This window comes from Eubalaena glacialis, chromosome 9 (genome assembly GCF_028564815.1).
Source record: "Eubalaena glacialis isolate mEubGla1 chromosome 9, mEubGla1.1.hap2.+ XY, whole genome shotgun sequence".
NCBI lineage: Eukaryota > Metazoa > Chordata > Mammalia > Artiodactyla > Balaenidae > Eubalaena > Eubalaena glacialis.
The window spans coordinates 38722471-38744772 of NC_083724.1; the positions used below are offsets into that span (position 1 = coordinate 38722471).

At 42.1% G+C, this 22302-nt stretch overlaps 1 protein-coding gene and 1 non-coding gene across 2 annotated transcripts; one reads left to right on the forward strand and one right to left on the reverse strand.

Annotated features, from left to right (window-relative positions):
- Positions 1-361: 361 nt before the first annotated feature.
- Positions 362-434, reverse strand: TRNAW-CCA (transfer RNA tryptophan (anticodon CCA)). The gene has a single exon. It is a non-coding gene; the product is annotated as a tRNA-Trp (tRNA).
- Positions 435-5870: 5436 nt separating this feature from the next.
- On the forward strand, positions 5871-14517 carry LOC133097310 (ras and EF-hand domain-containing protein-like). Its single transcript, XM_061199201.1, has 4 exons — positions 5871-6019; positions 7467-7581; positions 11550-11669; positions 14437-14517. The coding sequence occupies exons 1-4, from the start codon at positions 5871-5873 to the stop codon at positions 14515-14517; spliced, it is 465 nt and encodes a 154-aa protein (XP_061055184.1).
- Positions 14518-22302: the final 7785 nt, after the last annotated feature.

The following is a 22302-nucleotide window of genomic DNA, read 5'->3' on the forward strand; positions in this document are numbered from 1 at the left end:
TTTATTTCTGAGCTCTCTGCTCTGTTACATTGATTGAGTTGTCTATCTTTATGCCAGTGTTACATTGTCTTGATGACCATTGCTTTATGATAAGTCTTAAAATCAGGTAGTATTAGTTCTTCAACTTTTTTATTTCTCAAAGTTGTCCTGGCTATTTTAAGTTCTCTAATTTCCATAGAGTCACCTTGTCAATTTCTAAAAAAAAAAAACAAAAAAAAACCAAAACAAAAACAAAAAACAACAACCCCGAAAACAAAAAAACAAAACCTGCTGGGTTGTTTTTCTTTAAATATTTATTTATTTATTATTTACTTATTTAGGCTGTGCCGGGTCTTAGTTGCGGCATGCATGTGGAATCTAGTTCCCTGGCCAGGGATCGAACCTGGGCCCCCTGCATTGGGAACTTGGAGTCCTACCCACTGGACCACCAGGGAAGTCCCCTGCTGGGGGTTTGCTTGGACTTCAATTGCATCTAAAGATCAATTGGGGAAGAATTGGCATCTTAATAATAATAAATAATGAACAAACCTGGTATGTTCTCCATTTATTTAGGTCTTGTTACACTCAATTCCAGTAGTTATAAACTTAAAACTTTATTTGAATACTGAACACAGGATATAAATTTCCATAATGTGTTACGAGAAAATAATCCAAGATATCTGGACTCATGAGAGCTTCAGCCCCTGACCTCCTGGGGTGCCCTTCTGCCATTCTCTGCACCAGGGGTGACACATATGAGAAATACCAGCCTAAGGGGCAGCACTTGCATAGAAATTTGCAGGTGATGTGATTTGAATTTAGATAAGGTGTAAGCTCTTGGAAAAACAGTAAACCCACCAGGACTTCCTGAGTCCTGATGACATGATAGGATTCAGGCAAGCACTGGGGCCCTTGGCTGTGCCAGTAGCTTTTAATTAAACACAGCAGTAATTAATTAGCTAGTTAAATTGATGTGTTACAGCCCTCTATCACAATTGAGTAGTGGTCGTAGAGGTGTCACCCCAGGTGATGTGTATAAGTAGGTTGCGAGATTCCTCAATTCTTTCACTCTTGTAGGTTTCCATTCTGGAAGTGCTGGGCATCTAAAGTTTGGTTACTTCCTTTATCCCTTCTCACCATCTCTGTAGGAGACTTGGGATCAGCCTTTTTGACACAAAATGTTTCTCACCCACAGGGTTTTGAAGAACCTATTTAAGTGAACAAAATCTTTCTTTTTTTTTTTTTTCTTTCAGGAAAAATTCAAAGCTGAGGAAGCCCTCAGTGACCTCAGACTTCAGCGTGAAACAGAAGTGGGAGATCTACAGTGACAATAAAGAAACTCAGAAAGGTAGGTATGTGGCAGCTGGACTTTGAGGGATAGCTTCAGTATCTCAGTGTGTCTAAATTATTAGCAACTAAAAGTATATGGAATCATATTGAAGCAGCAGATGGATCAGATTTCAGAATCAAATTGGACTCCTTGGCAAAAAAAAAAATTTGTTAAGGCCCCTAATTTCCTTTTCTGTTTCTAAGGGCAGCTTATCTTTTGCATAGATCTAATAAAGATTTCTGATTCCCTGAACACTTGTCCATCAAGTGTTTTCTTTCCTTGGTCTTTACCAACCAAGGGCCCTCAGGTCCCGGGGCTGCTTATGACAGTAGGGAAATGGTCTTTCCTTGTCATGCAGCCCTACACCCAGCTTACTACAAGGTACATGTATTCAGTGAATGTTAATTAAATGAAATGAATATTTCTCTTCTCTGTGGAAAGTTCCAGATCTAGAGGGTCCCTGATGAGCAAGAAGTAGGAGGGAACCTGCTGAAGTGAAAGCAAAGGTGTGATTGGTGTTGGCCTTTGCTCTATTTGGTTTCTAATGAGTAGGGTCTGTTTCACTCTGCTGTGCTGGTAGGTGTTTAATAACAACAGGCTCTGGAGAGGGGAGGAAGGGAAGGAGGGATTTGTAGCATTTGACGATTTCCGTGGTATAAATACTCCCGCCATTACCGATTTCAAGCTCCCAAGTTGACATCACTGAATACAGAGTTTGGGAAGAGATGCTTAAAATAAATAGTGTCTCACCTGCTGGTACACATTGTCTCCAGCACAGTACTGGATTCACTTCCTGCATGTGGTTGGTCTCCATAACTAATGGAATTATCTTAGCTAAAATGAAAATGGGTGCTTAAAAAATAATCATCCATGAAAGTGGCATTGTGCAATTCGGGCACATCACTTTGCTTTTCTGGTTGTTCATATGATAACCTTTAATGCTCCTTCCAGTATTTATACTGAATGAGATTGACAATTAACTGCATTTTGTGGGTTATTGCTATTTAAACCTCTGGAATTATTAAGAATTCTCCCCATATCCTTCTTGGAAAATTATTATCAATGTCAACCTTATATCTGATTTCCACAGGTCATTAGACCATACATACTAAGCTTTTATTACAGAATTTGAATGGACCAATCCTTTGCTTTATGCTAGAGTCACAGATTCTCCTAGCCACTGTCTTTACTTATTTCCATGTCATCCCAAATCTTTAGACTAAGAGAATGTTTGCAAAAGGAGACACAGAGTTTCTTGCCCTGATACAGCATATGATGAAGACCAAAGAGGCCCTGAGCAGTGAGAGTCAGTAGTGACGAGACCTGAGTCCTTATCAAGACCTGCCAATTTCTGCCTGTAATACGTGGGACACTTGACTTCCTCATTTTGATCATTAGCTTCTCATCTGTAAAAGGGGATTAATAATAAACTGTCCTGTCTAACCCTAATAACTAATATTTTATTGACTTTGTAGTTTATGAAGCTCATTTTCATAATTAAAAAAAATCGAATTCTCAAACTTTCTCTGAGGAAAGTACAAATTCCCCACTTTTATGGATGGGAACAATGAGTTCCAGGTTTAATAACTTGTTCAAAGTCACTCAGCTAATAAGCAACGGGTTGTCTTTCTGTCTTTACACAGGTGGTGCTTTCGCGTTTATACCAGACTTCCTGCCTGCCTCTTAGGGTTGTCCTGTAAGAGAGTAGGAGATGATTTATGGGAGAGCATGTTAAAGGCTGTAAAGAACGATACAGAAGTTTACAAATTTAGTATAATTGTCAACACCTTATGCCACTGGTTCTGAGAAACTCATTTCTTTCTCTCCAGTCATTATTCCTACGCCACTCAAAAGAGAAGGTTCCCAGCTTTGTGGTCAGATGAATCCCCTTTATGTACTGCCAGTTCCAAGTTTTGCTACCTCTTAATTGGTTTTGTGTTTGGTTCATGACTTCCTTATAAAGTTGCTTATTTCTCTTGGATTCTCTGGTTGAGTTTTTGGTTTCTTGTAAAAAGAAACTCTGCCATCTTCATGATATCACTGATACCTTGCAACTTACTTATTCTTTGCAGTGCATGGAATTTGTTTTTTCCTCCTTGAAAGTACTAATTTTGGAGTCCAGGAAATTTCTATTCTTATTGGACTGATTGCTTTTTAAACTTGCTACCCAGATGTCGTCTTGGAATTTCAGATCATTTTAGGTAGCTGATGTAGCAAGTGGATCTGTTTACCTCAAGGCATCTCCTGTGAAAGGTGGTCTTCCTTGGAGCTCTGTGTGTAAAGCTCGCTGTCAGACAGGGGATCCCAATTACTAGGTGCATGGGGTATGGATGTTTAGAGAGAAGCCTTAGCTTTCCTTTTGGGAATCATTCAGTTATTTTTAAAAAGACAAACCCTGTCTTGTTGCATTTGGAATCAGCTCTGGCTTATCTGCTCTTCTTTCCTAGAGTAAGAGCAGCTATGGGCTTGAGAGGCAGTGTGCCTTAGTATACAATTTTAATCTCTATTTTCAGCCCCCCTTCTCACTCTCTGGGGTTCTGCATGACCAGTTGTCTCTTCTTTGTTCTACAGTAGGACCTTCAACACACATCTTCTGGACCTCCTTTTCCCCAACTCTCTTCCCTTTGTCAGCACATTACCATCCAGTTTCCTTTTTCCAGCAATGTGTTTAAATCACTTTACTGCTGATGGGCCCCTCTTCCATTCTTCTAACTTTTTTTTTTTTAATAGATCTTTATTGGAGTATAATTGCTTCACAGTACTTTGTTAGTTTCTGTTGTACACCAAAGTGAATCAGCCATATGCATACATATGTCCCCATATCCCCTCCCTTTTGAGCCTCCCTCCCATCCTCCCTATCCCACCCCTCTAGGTCATCACAAAGCATCGAGCTGATCTCCCTGTGCTATGCTGCTGCTTCCCACTAGCTAACTATTTTACATTCGGTAGTGTATATATGTCCATGCTACTCTCACTTCGCCCCAGCTTCCCCTTCCCACACCATGTCTTTTAACTTTTATTGGCTTATTTCCTTTGGAATTTCATATTAATGAGGTCTCAAAAGGGAAAGAAGACAAATTCATGTGTTCTGTCCACCATATTGAACTGCAAGCCTCCAATGATTATTTTCTTCCTTCCTTTTTGTTTTTAAGAAACAATTAACGGGCTTCCCTGGTGGCGCAGTGGTTAAGAATCCGCCTGCCAATGTAGGGGACACGTAAAGGTTTTAATTTAAAGGTTTAAAGGTTCTGTAAAGGTTTTAATTTCTCCGTCAAATTTTATGAGATCCTTGTTGGGTAGAGTGATCTTGGTTGTAGGTTTTCCCCTTTCATCACTTTAACTATGTCCTGCCACTGCCTTCTGGCTTGCAGAGTTTCTGCTGAAAAATCGGCTGTTAACTTTATGGGGAATCCCTTGTATGTTATTTGTTGCTTTTCCCTTGCTGCTTTTAGTAATTTTTTTTGTATTTAATTTTTGATAGTTTGATTGATATGTGTCTTGGCGTGTTTCTCCTTGGATTTATCCTGTATGGAACTCTGCGCTTCCTGGACTTGATTGACTATTTCCTTTCCCGTATTAGGGAAGTCTTCAAGTATAATCTCTTCAAATATTTTCTCATTCCCTTTCTTTTTCTTTTCTTCTTCTGGGACCCCTATAATTCGAATGTTGGTGCGTTTAATGTTGTCCCAGAGGTCTCTGAGACTATCCTCAATTCTTTTCATTCTTTTTTCTTCTTTCTGCTCTGTGGTAGTTATTTCCACTATTTTATCTTCCAGGTCACTTATCCATTCTTCTGCCTCAGTTATTCTGCTATTGATTCCTTCTAGAGAATTTTTAATTTATTTATTGTGTTGTTCATCATTGTTTGTTTGCTCTTTAGTTCTTCTAGGTCCTTGTTAGATGTTTCATGTCTTTTCTCCATTCTATTTCCAAGATTTTGGGTCATCTTTACTATCAGTACTCTGAATTCTTTTTCAGGTAGACTGCCTATTTCCTCTTCATTTGTTTGGTCTGGTGGGTTTTTACCTTGCTCCTTCATCTGCTGTGTGTTTCTCTGTCTTCTCATTTTGCTTAACTTACTGTGTTTGGGGTCTCCTTTTCGCAGGCTGCAGGTTTGCAGTTCCTGTTGTTTTTGTTGTCTGCCCCCAGTGGCTAAGGTTGGTTTAGTGGGTTGTGTAGGCCTCCTTGTGGAGGAGACTAGTGTCTGTGTTCTGGTGGATGAGGCTGGATCTTGTCTTTTTGGTGGGCAGGACCGCGTCCGGTGTTGTGTTTTGGGGTGTCTGTGACCTTATTATGATTTTATGGAGCCTATCTGCTAATCGGTGGGGTTGTGTTCCTGTCTTGCTAGTTGTTTGGCATAGGGTGTCCAGCACTGGAGCTTTCTGGTCTTTGAGTGGAGCTGGGTCTTAGCTTTGAGATGGAGATCTCTGGGAGAGCTTTTGCCGTTTGATATTACATGGAGCCAGGAGGTCTCTGGTGGACCAATGTCCTGAACTCGGCTGTCCCACCTCATAGGCACAGCCCTGACACCTGGCCGGAGCACCAAGACCCTGTCAGCCACATGGCTCGGTCAGCCGTCCTGTCACGGAGTTGCCTGAGTGCCGGGCATCCTGTCGGGGGCTCCTCTCCTCGGGTCCCAGAGACACTTGTGGGGCGGCCTCCTGTCAGGGGCTTCCAGGTCAGTTGCAGTCGCCTGTGGTCCTGGCTCGGGTGTGAGTCATGTGGGGCATTGGGCGCTCGCCTTCTCTGCTCCTGCGCGCAGCATCGGGGGGTTCGGCCGGCGTCTGAGCAGGTTACGGCTTCCACCCAGGTTTACATCTGGGTCCCAGGTTTACATCTGGGCCCCATGTTTACGACTGGGGGGGTTTACGTCTGAGGGTTTCCTTCTGGAACCCAGTTTTACATCTGGGCCCGGTTTACCACTTGGGGGGTTTACACAGTGGGTGTCTTTGTAAATTTGTGGTTCTCTGTTACACCCTTCAAGATAACAAATTTGAAAGTTCACTTCAGTTTGATTCATAAAAATACCACAATATTTGGTTCGGTTGCTAGAGAGCATACCATATATACATACACAGAATATACCTGCATATATACATATATACATAGACATATTTATGTGCATGCACACACACAGATATAACTGAGTCCATCTAATTACGTGGGCAAATAGAACATAGATGTTCCTTTTGTCCATAGATCAGATCCTTCCCCAAGTCAGCCAACCTGCGGATGTGCATCTGTGCACGTGTGTGGTCTGACTTATAATTAGTTTGTGAAGGTTACTCTTCTTGAAGGCCAGGTTCGTTTCTCTCTACCTCGCTGAACTTTGGCTTACAGGCCCTTGTCTCATCCAAATAGGGCTTGAAAGTAAAAACCGATGGAATTATTTACATCGTGTTCTCCATGTCCTCTTATATTTTTTTCAGAAGTTGATTTTCAAATGAAAACTCTCGTCGTAGATGGAGAGCTAACAGCCCTGCAGCACTGGGATACGGCTGGGCAGGAGAGGCAAGTGCTTTCCATAATGCTTTGAGTTCTGCTGAGGTTTGCACAGACAAGCCATTTAAAAAATATGTGTGGTTGACGTGGCCCTATTTAAGGTCCTGTAAAGTGCTGCACCTGGTTTGGAGTTAGGACGTGTGGGTGGAGGTGTGCTCTTCCTCTGGTGAGCGCCCCGTACCCTGTGTATGTGCCCTGTGGTGTTGCACATGGGTAGTTCTTCTCCCACCCACCCACCCACAGTACTCCCTACCCACCACCCCCAAAATAATTTTTCTCTGATGTGCCTCTTCTTCCATCCTTCTCTGTACCTCCACATGGGATCTGGTAGCTTGCTGCTGAGGCTGAAATTTTTAGAACTAATGCTCTCAAGCTATGCTCTGAGGCTTGTAGACATTCTTGGGATTGTTTGGTGGAGAAAATGATTTGCTTTTCTAAATCAGCAGCCCAGATTCTTATGCTGTTACCGTTTACCAAGTCATTCTAGGCCTCGGGGATGGTTATTTCACAGTAATAGGCTGCTATTAGATTCTTCTCAATTGGGGCTTATTTTAGAAGATGAGAAGAAAGTGAGCATCAAAGAGATGAAGAATGAGGCAGCCCCAAACTGACTGACTGATTAGAACCGTTACTTACGTGCTTTTCTCTCTTCCAGATTCAGGAGTATTGCTAAGTCTTACTTCAGAAGAGCAGGTGGTGTTTTGCTGCTGTATGACGTTACGTGTGAGACAAGCTTTCTCAATGTACGAGAATGGGAAGATACGGTTGAGGTAAGAAGTCCAAACAGAGAAACAAAAAAGTTACACAGGAGAGTCACAGGCTGTCTTGGAAAATGCACTTTCCTCTTCTTTGTCAAAACGAACTTGATTAGAAGCCACTGATCCAGGCCGTCAGGAAGAACTGGATGTGAGATGTGGGGTTCCCAGCGGCATCTGGCAGTACTGGTCTCTTCCTCAGTAGCTGGGCAAGTTCCCACAGAGCCAAGGACGCTACTAAAGTGAGCTTCTGGGGAAAAAAAGATAACTTCTGGGTTTTCTTAATAGATAAAATCAGAACCCCATGGGCAGCGAATGAAAATTCAGGCAGCCCAAGAACGAGCAGCAGCTGTCACAAACAAGGGGGTGATGGGGCTGGGTGTGTAGTGTGATTGGAGGTATAATAGGGCCTCCATGGGTGCTAGAGGCATAGGTGAGACACCAACTGGGTGTGAGCTTGTGCCAGGTCCAAATTCTATAGCACAGAGAACCGTGTTCTCGACCTTATTCTTTCTGGCAGTGATTTGGGTGATTTACACATCTCCAGGTACCACTGAAATAACCAGTTGGTATTTTAAACATGTGTGGTAACTATCTGTGCTTTGTTTTGCTCCAGTAAGATGGTGTCTTTCATCTGAGGAGCTTTCATATCCTTTGGTTTCATGGTAAATACTTTTTAAAGTAGGAAATGATTTTGACCACAGTTAGTGTGCTACCAACAGTCATTAATAACCATGAAACTACAGTTCAAGCCGTGGTTTAGGACGCTCTCCCGGAGAAAAACAAAACAAAACTGGTGGCTAATACAATTTTTCAAGTAAGTCTATTATCTATAATTTTTAACAGGCTTTAAGTGCAGTGGTGGCTGAACAGAGAACTGATTGCTGTCTGATCTCAGGTTAGCCTCTAGATTCTTCAGTTGGGCCTATTTCATACCCTGTAAATCACCAGAATGAGTGTTTTCTTTCTAACTAGAGAAGTGATTTAAGAAATGACTGGTTGAAATTGCAATAAGACTTAGACAATGATAAATAAACATGTATTTTGTTCAACTGAAATATCACGACTTAAAATTATTATAAACACAATGAAAGCGTGTTGACATTTATATAGTATTTTATTTCACAAAATTTCCCACATGTTATATTCATCTCTGTAACATATCTGAGAAAGGAAGTAAGAAATGTAATGTTATTCTCACTTTTTATGAGAAACCTAAGGCATAGAAAGTGTATGACACTGGTTTTTGGTTATTTAGGGGCTGGAGTAGAAGGGGAAGTGGGACCTCCTGATTCAACATTGGTTGCTCCTTTGATTAAGCACCAGAGTGTGCAACAAATTAAGAAAAAAAAATCTTTTGATGTCAAGAAAGGATCTCCAAGGTAGTTAGTACATAGAGGAGAGGCATCTACTCAAGGGAACAGATGACCTCCCTGGGATAGACCAGTGAGTTCGGAGAATCCGGTGAGAATGGATAATCCCAGCTCACTCATACCTACAGATATTTAAGATCTAGAGCAAAACATTTTATTGTTGGAACTGTTGGATTTGGTCTTCATTTTAAGACTTTGGATTATATTCAAGAAAAGGAGGCACAAAAGGCAGGGTTGGCCATAGGGTTGAAATAGCCCTTAGTGACCAGCTGTGGCCTGTGCCAGGGGCCCCATGGCCATAATTTGCTAAATAAGCACCTACATATGATAAGTGACCTTTTTAGCTATTCGTATTACCTTTCATACGGTCTAAAAAGGAAGAAAACTGTACTCAAGATGAATTCTTGAATTTGTTACGGAGAAAAAATTAGATGCCACTTGGCGTTTGACTTTTCACTTATCACAATGAACCTTTGCCATGGCTTACCTTTTCTAATTTGAGGAAATTGTATTGGGATGATTTATATGGCCGCTATAAATATGGGTAGAAACTAATGGTGAGATCGTTGGGATAAGCCAGAGGGTTGAGAAGCAGTAGAATGTCAGTGGTGAATGGACCCTCTGAATTAGTAATTAATACACTTTGATTGAAAACCACTGGGTTACAAAATCTTATAATAAAGTGAAGACCATTTACCTGTCATGAATCATTTATTGTTTGAATATTTACAATATTCAAACAATATTGATCTCTTTTACACATTCAAAAATATTTTTGAAATACCTGCTTTGTGTGTGTACTGGGCTAGTGCTTGCAATATATCCATTAATAAAACACAGAGCCCTACCCTTATGGAGCTTGTGCTCCAGTGGGGGAGACATAACACACAACAAACTTACATAAAATAAGTAGAATGATAGAAAGTGATAAATGTTATGAAAACAAAAAGAGGGCTGGATAACGGGTCTTACGATGAGGCAGTGGGCTGCAGGTAGTGTGGTCAGGGTAGCCACACCAGAAGGTGATACTTGAGTCAGGACTTGAAGGAGGTGCCAGTATGTTCCTGTATGACTTTGGGAAGTCATTTAGACGCTCAGACCCTTGGTTTACTTAAGCGAATATTTGATTCATGGCTTCCACGTGATGCCCCCTTGGATCCTGAGCAGTTCCCCACCAAACGCAATTACTTAACACCTTAATGGGTGGGGTGTCCAGTTTTAGGGAAGGCCTTTCATTTCCTTCTCCCCTTCGTTTTTTTTTTTTTTTTTAATGGAGAAGTATCTTTATTTATTTATTTTTGGCTGTGTTGGGTCTTCGTTTCTGTGCGAGGGCTTTCTCTAGTTGCGGCAAGCGGGGGCCACTCTTCATCGCGGTGCGCGGGCCTCTCACTATCGCGGCCTCTCTTGTTGCGGAGCACAGGCTCCAGACGCGCAGGCTCAGTATTTGTGGCTCACGGGCCTAGTTGCTCCGCGGCATGTGGGATCCTCCCAGACCAGGGCTCGAACCCGTGTCCCCTGCATTGGCAGGCAGATTCTCAACCACTGCGCCACCAGGGAAGCCCTCCCCTTCGCTTTTACTTCACTCTGGTACGTTCAGTTGGAGGAAAATGGTCTGAAGAGAAAGGAAGTCGAATACATTTTCCTTGCTCCTGAGGCTCATTTCTTGATGCTGTATCAGGTGTGGCACCGAAGTGGATGAGCACCTGGAGGTCTTCAGGCACCGCCAAGGGTCATTCCCCATGTCTCAGTCAGGGCTGCTGTCTCTCTTGTTCAGGATCCAGAGCAAGGGTTGTCTGCTTGTCCTGCCTTCTCATCCCGCCTGCTGAAGGGGGATGTGCCCTTGCTGATCCCTTCATTTTACAGATAGGGAAGGTGAGGCAGAAACAGGAAGAGACTCGCCTGACTTCACGCAGCCAGTGAGTGGCCACGTGGTGGGATTGGTGGGGTCTCAAGCTTAACCCTGCCTCTCACCGCTTCCGCTGCGGTCACCAGCTCCCCTGTGAGTGTCGGGGCTGTGTGACAGCGTGCTGTGCTGATTTGGGGGCATTAATCCTAAGAGTCTGTTACTTTGAGTGATCGCTCAGTGACTCCTCGCAAGAAAAATGTTGACCTTTAGGGCCCTTGTAATTTGCTTTTGTTATAAACCAGAGAGCAGTGAGTGTGGAACTTTCAGACTCCATTTTTGTCCCATTGTAGCTGAGGGAATTCTTGTGTGTTTTATACCTGGGGTAATGAAGTTGATTTGTAATCACCACTGTTTGGAGTGAAAGTTGTGGAAAATTATGTGGGCACCGCAGCCGAGTAGAATTTTGTGGTCACGCCTCTTGAGTTTTATTGGTTTGTATAGTGGCAAGGGTGATGGAATCAGTTTGGACCGCCCTGGCCCTGGTCCTTACAAGGTCTTATTTAACCTCTCTGAATTTCAGTTTTCTCACCTGGCAATGGGAAAAAGTTTGGCTCCTTTTAGAGATAGTTTGAGGTTTGAAGATATTGTGTATACATCACGCGACACATAAGGGGCATTTGGAAATGGTAGCTGTTGTTGTCATCATCCTCATAACTTGTCCAATGTGTGACGTGTGCACAGTTTTTTTCTTTTCTTCGTGGTAGGCTGCAGCCCATGAGAGCATTTCGATCGTGTTGGTAGGAAACAAGGCTGATCTTCATGACGCTGCTGAAGCAGAGGGACAAAAACATGTCCCAGGGTACCTTGGAGAAAAACTGGCCATGGTAAGAGTGAGAGTGGGTCCAAGCTGAAAGGGGTCTTCCACTTTTGTCAACCTTAGCTGAAGAGGTTGTTTGATGGACCTCCACTCAGTTTGATGGGTCTTCTGTCCTTATACAGGCAGAACTCCCAGTGCCCCCCTATGCCCCTCTGCCCCATAACTGTTAGTAATTGCACCAAGAATGAAATCCCTTAGAGAGGTAAAACCATCACGTGATCGTTTTCCCCCACTGAGTGTCAGTGACAAAGAGGAGGCAAAATTATCTCGTCTTCCTCCTCACTCTTCCCCAGTTCCTGGAACCCTTCTCTAGTCCTGGAATCTGGGTAAAGGGAAAAGAATGGGTGTCCTAATTTGAAAACATGGGTTTGGTTCCAGAGGGTCCCTGTGCCAAGGGGCAGCAGGTGGTGCTGTGTGTCACATGGGTGAAGGGTTGAAGGGAATTGGAAGACTTGTTCTTTTCTCTAAGGTTTGTATTCAGTTGGAATAGTGTAAAATTATTTTTGGTTATGCATTTGTATAGTGGTTGGACCCTGTTTCTGTCCAGATTGTTATTGTGGGTAATGTTTATTCTCTCGTTATTATCATTGTATCAGAAGGCTGCATGGCCCTCTTGTGACTTGTCTTACCCAAACAAGGAACCAGATGCTCCTTGGGTCAAATAAGAGGTTCTTATCTTAACAATCTGACCTGATGTTGCTATCATTGCTGTCTGTCCTCAGCACCATGAAAGGACTGCTCTGTAGCATATACATGTTAACTTTAAAAAGAAGTTTCAAGCTCACTATTTTTAAAAAATATTATTTATTTATTTATTTGGCTACATCGGGTCTTCGTCGTGACACACGGGATCTTTAGTTGCGGCATGCAGGATCTTTTAGTTGTGGCATGCGGGGTCTTTAGTTGCGGCTTGCAAACTCTTAGTTGTGGCATGTGGGATCTAGTTCCCTGACCAGGGATCGAACCTGGACCCCCTGCATTGGGAGCTCGGAGTCTTAGCCACTGGACCACCAGGGAAGTCCCAACCTCACTATTTTAAGTTGGAATTATTACTTGTTTTAAATTTTAGAACTTTGAACCAAATATGATAAACATCAAAACTAGGCAATGAAATACAGAAGAGATTGATTCAACACATATTTAATTGTATCCACCATGTGAAAAGCACTTCATTGTGAGCTGAGCAAAGGGTAGAGAACAAAGCAGACTGTCCTTGCCCTCATGTAGTTTACTGTCTGGGGCAGATAGATATTAAACTCATGTAATCCACGTGTCCCTCTAGAGATTTCAGAATTCCTGGCTGCAGGCCAGTTTTATTCCCTCTCCACGATTTCTCAGATTTCCCGAGGTTTGCTTCCTTATTACGCATCTCTTGACCTCCACCCTCCTGCATCCTCGAAGGCAGTCTCTCTTTCACCCCATAACATCCTGGCTGTGCCAGGTAGCAGCACTACCCATTTCTACTAGAAATACATTCATTTTTTTTTTAAGCTTTTCTGTGGATTTGGGGGCTCATGGGTAAAGGTTTCACGGTAGTCTTTGCCCGTTGTTCGGTTCTTCCCTTTCTCTCTGCTCCGGAGCACCCATCACATCCTGCCCATATCCCACACAGGACTGTGTCGCCCACACCCAGCCCCACAGCACACACAGTTCTCCTTTCCTAAGGGGAATTGTCTCCAGCTTGTTAGACAAAGACACACAAAAATAACTTGGTCAATTACAGCTGTGGCAAGTGCTATACTGGGAAAATACATATGTCAAGAGGTTTTATAATAGGAAAACCTAATATTGACTTTTCAGAGTTAGAAAACACTTAACTCCAAGGGAGGATTACCTAGAAATCTAGAAGGGAGGTAAAAGTCAGCCTGGGGAAGGGGGTTAGTGGGGTAGGGGATGACCTAGTAGTGGGAACAGTAGGTGCACAGGTCCTGAGGTGGGAGGGAATTTGGAGCATTGGGGAAATAGAGGGACGGCCAGGGTACCTTGAACGTTGTGAGTGAGGGAGAGTGGTGACAGGTAAACCTGGGCAGTTGGCTGGGGCCACATACAAGCTAAGCCTTGTTGGCCAGGTAAGCATTTCAGTATTACTTGAGAGGGATGGGGGAAGCATTAAAGGGTTTGAAGAAGGAGAGTGGTATGATCGATGATTGTATGCATAACCACTGGGGGGTTGAAAAACAGAGGACTAGAAAATGTCCATTGGTTTTAGTGACAGAGAGGCTGTTGAATCTTGATAGGAAAAGATGTTAGGGTGAAGGGGAATGTGTGTTAGCTTCTGGCCAAAAGGAGACATACTTTATTTATTTATTTATTTTTTATACAGCAGGCTCTTATTAGTTATCCATTTTACACATATTAGTGTATATATGTCAATTTCAACCTCCCAATTCATCACATACTTTAGATGGACATTTAATTCCTGAGTGGTTACCTTAAGCTATCATTTTTCTCTCTCTCAAATTATTTGATAGAGAACACTTAGTAGCACGTGTGACTCTTGGAAATAAGAACCTTAAAACATGAAATTTTGTATTACGGGGGTTTTTTTTTTGGATGCAAAATAAAAATCCTCTGACTAGGAGTTGTTCCTGGAATAACTAGGCTCAAACCTGTTTTTTTTAAAGTATTGAAACTTTGAATTCAATTTCTTAGCTATTAGTTTTAGCATACTCAAAAGGGGAATATTTTTATTTTATTTTATTGGTTTTAAAAGCTAACATTCCAGGAAACCTAATTAAAGCCTTCATTTAATGGTGTATTTATATTTTTTACAGACCTATGGGGCATTATTTTGTAAAACAAACGCCAAAGATGGTTCGAATATAGTGGAAGCTGTTTTCCATCTCTCCCGGTAAAGTTTTGCCTTACATTTGGAACACTGGATGCAGGATTGAATTTTCACTTAGCTGTTGTGTGTGCCAGATTTCTTGACCATAACATGAATCTACCTTGGAAAACACTGTCTTGTCTTTCAGTAGTGGTTGGAGAAACAAACATGGTTTTTATAAAAACTGGTAATGCTGCTTGTTCACTGTGAACTTTAGCAAAATACCTTTACTGCCAAACAAAGGAGGTGCATCCGAGGTGTCGTTGACGTTTCTGCAAGATGTCACCACAAAGCTAATAGTTGACGTGTATGAATCACTTCCAGGAACCAGATTTTAAACACAGGAGACTATTATGAATATAGCTGTCTATTATGACATTTTCCAAGGTAAAGGGAAAAGAAAACTCAACAAAGCAAACTGTATATCATGCCAGTTGGAAGCACTTTGTTTAAATTATTACCCAGGTAATTATTAAGCTAAGTCAATGGTGTTAACAATAAATAATATTTGGGGATGTGGATTAGAATGAAAATTGCATCATTGAAGAACTTGGATTTAACTGTACTTTAATCCTTGCAGCATTCTTAGGAAATAAGAATGTTTTCTGTTAGATTTATTTTTTCTGCCTAGTTTTTTGCCACAAATGAAAAGATGATTCTTGGATTAAATATCCAAAAAAAAAAAAAAGAAGAGAATAAAAACGTGCATTAACAAAATCCAGGCCAATGATACTTTAATTGCTGAAAAGCAAAAACATAACTTTAGGCGTGTAGTTCTTTTCCTGATCATTTGTGAGATTCTGGTTTTATAAGAATCTTAACTTTAGTACAATAAGGGGCTCGGTGCTACCTTAGCTTCAGGCAGGGGTTGCTGCATTGCTGTCCTGGATGAGCAGGAAAGGATGCTGCAGGTCAGGCCCTCCGCGTGGCTGCTGGCTTCTGCCCAGCACGTTGGAGGAGTGTAGTGTCAGGAGGCTCAAAGTCTGATCTTAAATCTACCCCGAACAGCTGAAGAGTCTTGACTAAGTCCCTGTCTTCCTTTAGGCATCTCTAATCTGTACAACGAGGGAGGGGGCTGAAGAAAATGATCCCTAAGGCCCTTTCTAGTCCTGACAGTCTGTGATTCTGTGTATAACAGCCTGGACTCCACTGAATAACATAATCACTGTTTAACACTGAATTGTCTTGTGGGGTCATATTACAGTTAAATGACTCCAAAGTGCCGCCGTCACACCCAGATTGCAGAATTGATTCTCTTTTTGTAATCGATTCTCTATGTTACAAAGACAAGAGAGCTGGAGGCTGCTTGTGCCCTTCCCCCGTGTGCTCCTGCCAGTGAGTTGGGTCAGCCCGGCAGCCACCCTGTTTACAGTGTAGCTTCCACTCAGGTTTGTGTTTCTTTGGGAACACAAAACACCTGTGTGCAGAAGCGTTTGATAACAAGGTCACTTCTTGTGAACCACTTATCAAGGAGTTTTTTAAATGGTTGTTATTGCATTGTGGCCTGGCTTGAGTCCTCTGAGTTATGTTAACAATGTGTTAAATATGAAAATTAGAAATAAACAAACATGTAAAGACTTTAATTTGCTTTATACTGTGCCATCAGATTTGCTTGTCAAAGTACCCAAGTCTTAAGTGAAAACGGCGTAGTTTCCACAGGTAAAACTACCATTTAAAAAAGTGTTACACACCATACACAAAAATAAACTCAAAATGGATTAAAGACCTAAATGTAAGGCCAGACACTATAAAACTCTTAGAGGAAAACATAGACAGAATACTCTATAACATAAATCACAGCAAGATCCTTCTTGACCCACCTCCTAGAGAAATGGAAATAAAAACAAAAATAAACAAATGGGACTTAATGAAACTTAAAAGCTTTTGCACAGCAAAGGAAACCGTAAACAAGACGAAAAGACAACCCTCAGAATGGGAGAAAATATTTGCAAATGAAGCAAGTGACAAAGGATTAATCTCAAAAATGTACAAGCAGCTCATGCAGCTCAATATCAAAAAAACAAATAACCCAATCCAAAAATGGGCAGAAGACCTAAATAGACATTTCTCCAAAGAAGGCATACAGATTGCCAACAAACACATGAAAAGATGCTCAACATCACTAATCATTAGAGAAATGCAAATCAAAACCACAATGAAGTATCTCCTCACACCAGTCAGAATGGCCATCATCAAAAAATCTACAAACAATAAATGCTGGAGGGGGTGTGGAGAAAAGGGAACCCTCTTGCGCTGTTGGTGGGAATGTAAATTGATACAGCCACTATGGAGAACAGTATGGAGGTTCCTTAAAAAACCAAAAATAGAACTACCATGTGACCCAGCAATCCCACTACTGGGCATATACCCTGAGAAAACCATAATTCAAAAAGAGACATGTACCACAATGTTCACTGCAGCAGTATTTACAATAGCCAGGACATGGAAGTAACCTAAATGTCCATCGACAGATGAATGGATAAAGAAGATGTGGCACATATATACAATGGAATATTACTCAGCCATTAAAAAAGAAAGAAACTGAGTTATTGGTAGTGAGGTGGATGGACCTAGAGTCTGTCATACAGAGTGAAGTAAGAAAGAGAAAAACAAATACCGTATGCTAACATGTATATATGGAATCTAAAAAAATGGTACTGCTGAACCTAGTGGCAGGGCAGGAATAAAGTTGCAGATGTAGAGAATGGACTTGAGGACACGGGGAGAGGGAAGGGTAAGCTGGGACGAAGTGAGAGAGTGGCATGGACGTATATATACTACCAAATATAAAATAGATAGCTAGTGGGAAGCTGCTGCATAGCACAGGGAGATCAGCTCGGTGCTTTGTGATGACCTAGAGGGGTGGGATAAGGAGGGTGGGAGGGAGGCTCAAGAGGGAGGGGATATGGGAATATATGTATACATACAGCTGATTCACTTTGTTGTACAGCAGAAACTAACACACCATTGTAAAGCAATTATACTCCAATAAAGATGTGAAAAAAAAAATAAAGTGTTACAGCCTTTAGAATGTTATATATAATGCAAAACATGTAAGTTCTTGATTTAGATTTCATAAGATATTTCCCGGCATGGTCCCTTTCATTCCATGTCATGTCATAAAACTTGAACTAGAAGAGTTTATGGATTTGCACTGTCTGAAACAATTTGTTTTCGAAGGGAGGCCATAAATGTTTGGTTAACAACCTGAACTCCTCTGCTTTTTCTTGGAAAACCTCTCAATCCCAGGAAAAGTTTCTCCTAGAAATGCACTTTCCCTGTAGGGCTGATAGGACATTCATCCCAGCCATTGTCCGTTGGTAAATACATTTGCCGTCACTAGAGCCACAGGCTTTAAACATTCAAGTCAACAGGGATTAAATCGATCAATGGCCTGAAATTTGAGAAAAACACAAAAAGTTCAGTCTGATGTATCAGCACCATTGCTGAGCCCACTGGGTGTAAACCTGTCTGTAAGATTGAGTCATTCAAAATGCAGTTGTGAAGCACATGGTAGTTTTTGGTGAGGTAATTTTCCCAGCCTTAAACCTGTTTGAGTTGTATGAAATTGTATCTTCCTGATTTCCTTAAAGTGGGATGTGCCTGCATTTTTGGTAGGTTAAAGAAACTGAAGTCCAGGTGAACAATATGGGTACCTATTTTTTTTTCCCTTAATATTTGCTTTCAGGTCAATAATATCTGTATAATTATGAGTGCTCAGCATCAAAGCCGTGTAGGGATATCAGGGTATGTAAGATAGGCCATACAATTTAATATTAGAGAAAAAAAAGAAAACAAAATATATGACCAGGCAGCCATATGATATGTAGCTAATAGAGGCTGTTGGACCTCCCAGAAGGGAGCGATGTGAGTTGTCTTGTGAGGATGCTGTGAGTACTATGCCCATTGTACAGATAAGAAAATTGGGAATTAGAATGCTTAATCAGCTTGCTCCAAGTGACACAGCTACTAAGAGCAAAATTGGGACTTTTCACTACTCTGAATCTCTGGCTTGCCTTTTGAATGTTGGTAATCTCAGGATTCTATTCTGCACTCTCTTCCTCTTTCCTTTCTCTCTCTGCCTAATGTCTTCCACCCCCATGGTTTCTAGAACTATGTCTAGCTGATGACTTCTAATTTCTGTATTTTTAATCCCCATCTTTTAAAAAAATCCTGTGACCATATTCCCATCCACTAACAAGTGGGAATTCCATAGGCATGACTGCCCCAACATGTCCAAATTCTAATGTGTTAATTTTTCTTTAAAATTGTTCCTCATTCTACATTTCCTATCTCAGGAAGCTACCAACCAGAATCAGTCTTGACTCCTTCCTCTCTTTCTCCATCACCTACCTCTAGTGGGTTCTGGGGCCCTATTGATTAGGTGACCTCTCTGTAATCTTTCTTGAATCTGTCCGTATTCTCTCTCTCTCTCTTTCTGTTTTGCTTCAGGCCTCAGAATTTCCTACCCCAGTTAGTGTAGGAGGCACCTCAGTTTCTGCCTCAGAGTTTCTCCAGCATCAGTTCATCCCCAACCCTGTAAACAGGGTGATCTTTATAAATAAAAATCCAATTAAGACTTTCTTTCTTGCACTTTCTTTCTTGCTGTAGGTAGGTGTCCTACCTACAACATAGAGTCCAAGCTCCTTAACAAATGGCTAATAGTCCCTCAGAGCCCAACCTCACCTACCTGTGTTTGCATCTCTTATCTTGCTTCCCAAACGAAAGATAATCTATCCACACAGCAAACTTTGCTTCCAGTTGTGGCCAAGTTCTCTTATGCCTCTTCGCCTCATGCATGCTGTTTCCTGCACCTGGGATCTCCCTTCCTCGTTACATGAAGGTGAATTCCTATCCCATCAAGAGGTCGCTCCACTGTCAAAGTCTCCCTGAAGCTCGGTCTCCACAAAGCCTGCCTTCCCCTCGCCCCAGCACAACTGTGGTGCACCTTTTGTGTTCCTGCAAACGCTGTGCTTGTGTGTTAGCAGCTCTCTTGGGACCTGGTAACAATTTATTTAGAAGACATCTGTCTGTCTCTCAAAGCTCACTAGTTCAGGATCCCAGAGCTTGGCATAAATCAGACATTTATTGAATGACCAAATGGTCGAGATTTTGCATTTGGAAGTTGTACTAGTTTTCTATCGTCACCGTAACAAATTCCCACTAGCCTAGTGGTTTAAGCAATGAAAATGTATTATCTTACAGTTCTGGAGGTTAGAAGTCTGAACTGAGTCTTATAGGGTTTATGGGTTGAACTGTGTATCTTGCTTCTTTTCCTGAGTCTTTGATTCCTTATCTGTGAAGTGAGGACAGTGATACTCACCTGTCACCTGTCAGGATTTTGTGCGAGCGGGTGTGAGTGTTATTTGTATTAAATAAGGAATATGTGAAGACATGTAACATAGCATTTATTAACTGGCCTTCAGTAAGAACTAGTTTCCCTTTTGTTTCCTACTCACAGTGCAGTGGTTTTCAAAGGTTAGCAGGTATCAGCTCCTTCTGGGGCTGTGCTGACCGGTTTGGTGGCCACTAGCTGCCTGAAGTATGGCTGATCCAAGCTGAGATGTGCCAGATATATTAAATAAGTACTGGGTTTTGAAGACAGTATAAACATTGTAAAATACCTCATTAATATTTTTATTGGTTACACGCTGAAATGATAGTATTTTTGCAATACTGAGTTAAATAAAATATATTAATAAAATTAATTTCACTTGTCTCTTTACATTTTTTAATGTGGCTGCTAAAAATTTTAAATTACATATGTGGATTACATTACATTCTATTCCTATTGAACAGCATCTCTGTGCTGGGAATATGCCAGTTCCCAGGATCTACCGCTCTGTAACAAACCACCCAAAATGTAATTGCCTAGAACAGCACCACTATTTATTTTCTGAAATTACCAGAATTGACTGGATCTCACTTGGAGGGTCCTCAGCTCCTCTCCCTTGGGTGTCTCATGTGTTCGCAGTCAGATGGACACGGGCTGTGGCGCGTCTGCACGTCTGCGGCCAGGATGCTCCTGCCTGTGGATCTCAGCCCCTGGAAACCTCTCTGACCTCTCTCCAGCGAAGAACCCTGGGCTGCTTAAATTGCAGCTCAGAGCGGCCAGGCCTGATTAATGCCTGGCTTGGAAATCTCAGCACACCATTTCCTCGCCATTCTACTGGTCTGAGCAGTCACAGAGCCGGTGCTGACCACGGGGGAGCTGCACAAGCTTCACCACTTGATGGGGGAGCTCCAGACACTGACAGGGAGGCAGAATTCTTCGGGACCATCTTGGGGGCGAGCTGTCACACTCTCCTCACCCACAGAGACTGCCATTCAGCTTGTCTAAGGGTGTATTTCCCAAGCATCCCCAGGGATAGGAGACTTCCTACGGGGCTTTCATAAGATCATGGAGTTCTTTGGTCCAGTGCTGCCTCTAGAAGTTAATTCTAAAAGAAATTTAGGAAGAGGCAAAAGGAAGACTTTTTTTTCCTGGATTTTATCCATCTGTTGTTATCTCCATGATCGTGTATAATTACAGAATGGTTATAAAGTCATCATTGCTTTTGTGCATTAGCTGGGGACGGGAGCCAGGTTCCAGAGTCCTAAGGAGTGAGCCGTGCGTGTGGCAGACTGTAAGCCATGTGAAACCACAGGAGAGCAAGAGTAGTCTGTGCATGTGAGTGTGTGCACATGTGTGTATGCACCTGGGCATGTGTGTCTGTGCACATGTGTGTATGCACCTGGGCATGTGTGTGTGTTCATGCATGAGTGTGTGGCCTGGTGCTTAGAATGCAGACGCTGGAGCCCAACTGCTGTGCCACTTCTCCAGCTGTGTGACCGAAGGGAAATTTCTTAACTTTTTTTTTTGCCTTCGTTTCCTCACATATAAAATGGGACACAGGGCTTCCCTGGGGGCGTAGTGGTTAAGAATCCGCCTTCCAGTGCAGGGGACATGGGTTCGAGCCCTGGTCCGGGAAGATCCCACATGCCGCGGAGCAACTAAGCCTGTGCTCCGCAACAAGAGAAGCCACGGCAATGAGAAGCCTGCGTACCGCAAACGAAGAGTAGCCCCCGCTCGCCGCAACGAAGACCCAACACAGCCAAAAATCATAAAAAAAAAAATTAAAAAAAAAAAAAAGGGTCACAATAAAATCACATAGTTGTTGTGAGAATTAAATAAGTCAACAGCTACAAAGCATTTAGACTGTCTGGATGGTGCATAGCAAGTGCTCTGTAGTGCTGTTTTATTTCTATAGAGCTGTTTATGGTTCAGTTTTATACCTCAGTAATCTCCTTTCTCTCTCTGTCTATATGTCTCTCTCTCTTTCTCTCTCCAGGGAAGTGAAGAAAAGAACTGGTGAGGATGACAGCAAATCCATTACCAGTCTGAGTGGGACCAGTTCCAAAAAGTCAGCCCAGATGAATTGTTGCAATGGTTAAATCCCAGACATTCTTGGCCCATGAGGCCTTCATTTCCAGAGTACTGAATGTACGTGACTTGTTCGCTTCTTCCATAGCATAGTGGTGCATCCTACCGACACGGTCGGGTGGAGAGTTACAGTGTGTGGAATCTGAGAGGTGCTCTGGGGTCCCTCCAGAACCTCTGCTCTTTTTTGCTATGTTTCAACGAATGATTTGGGCCCCCTGGTTAAATGTACCTGTCTTGTCCTCACAAAGTCTTACCAGATAACATATAGATGTTTTTAAAGTGGTAAAAAAAAATCACGTGCTCAGATCAAAGCTATAGAAGAAATTCACTGACATAATTAGATTCATATGGTAGCTGACTTTGTAGATAACCTATAACATTTACTTCCAA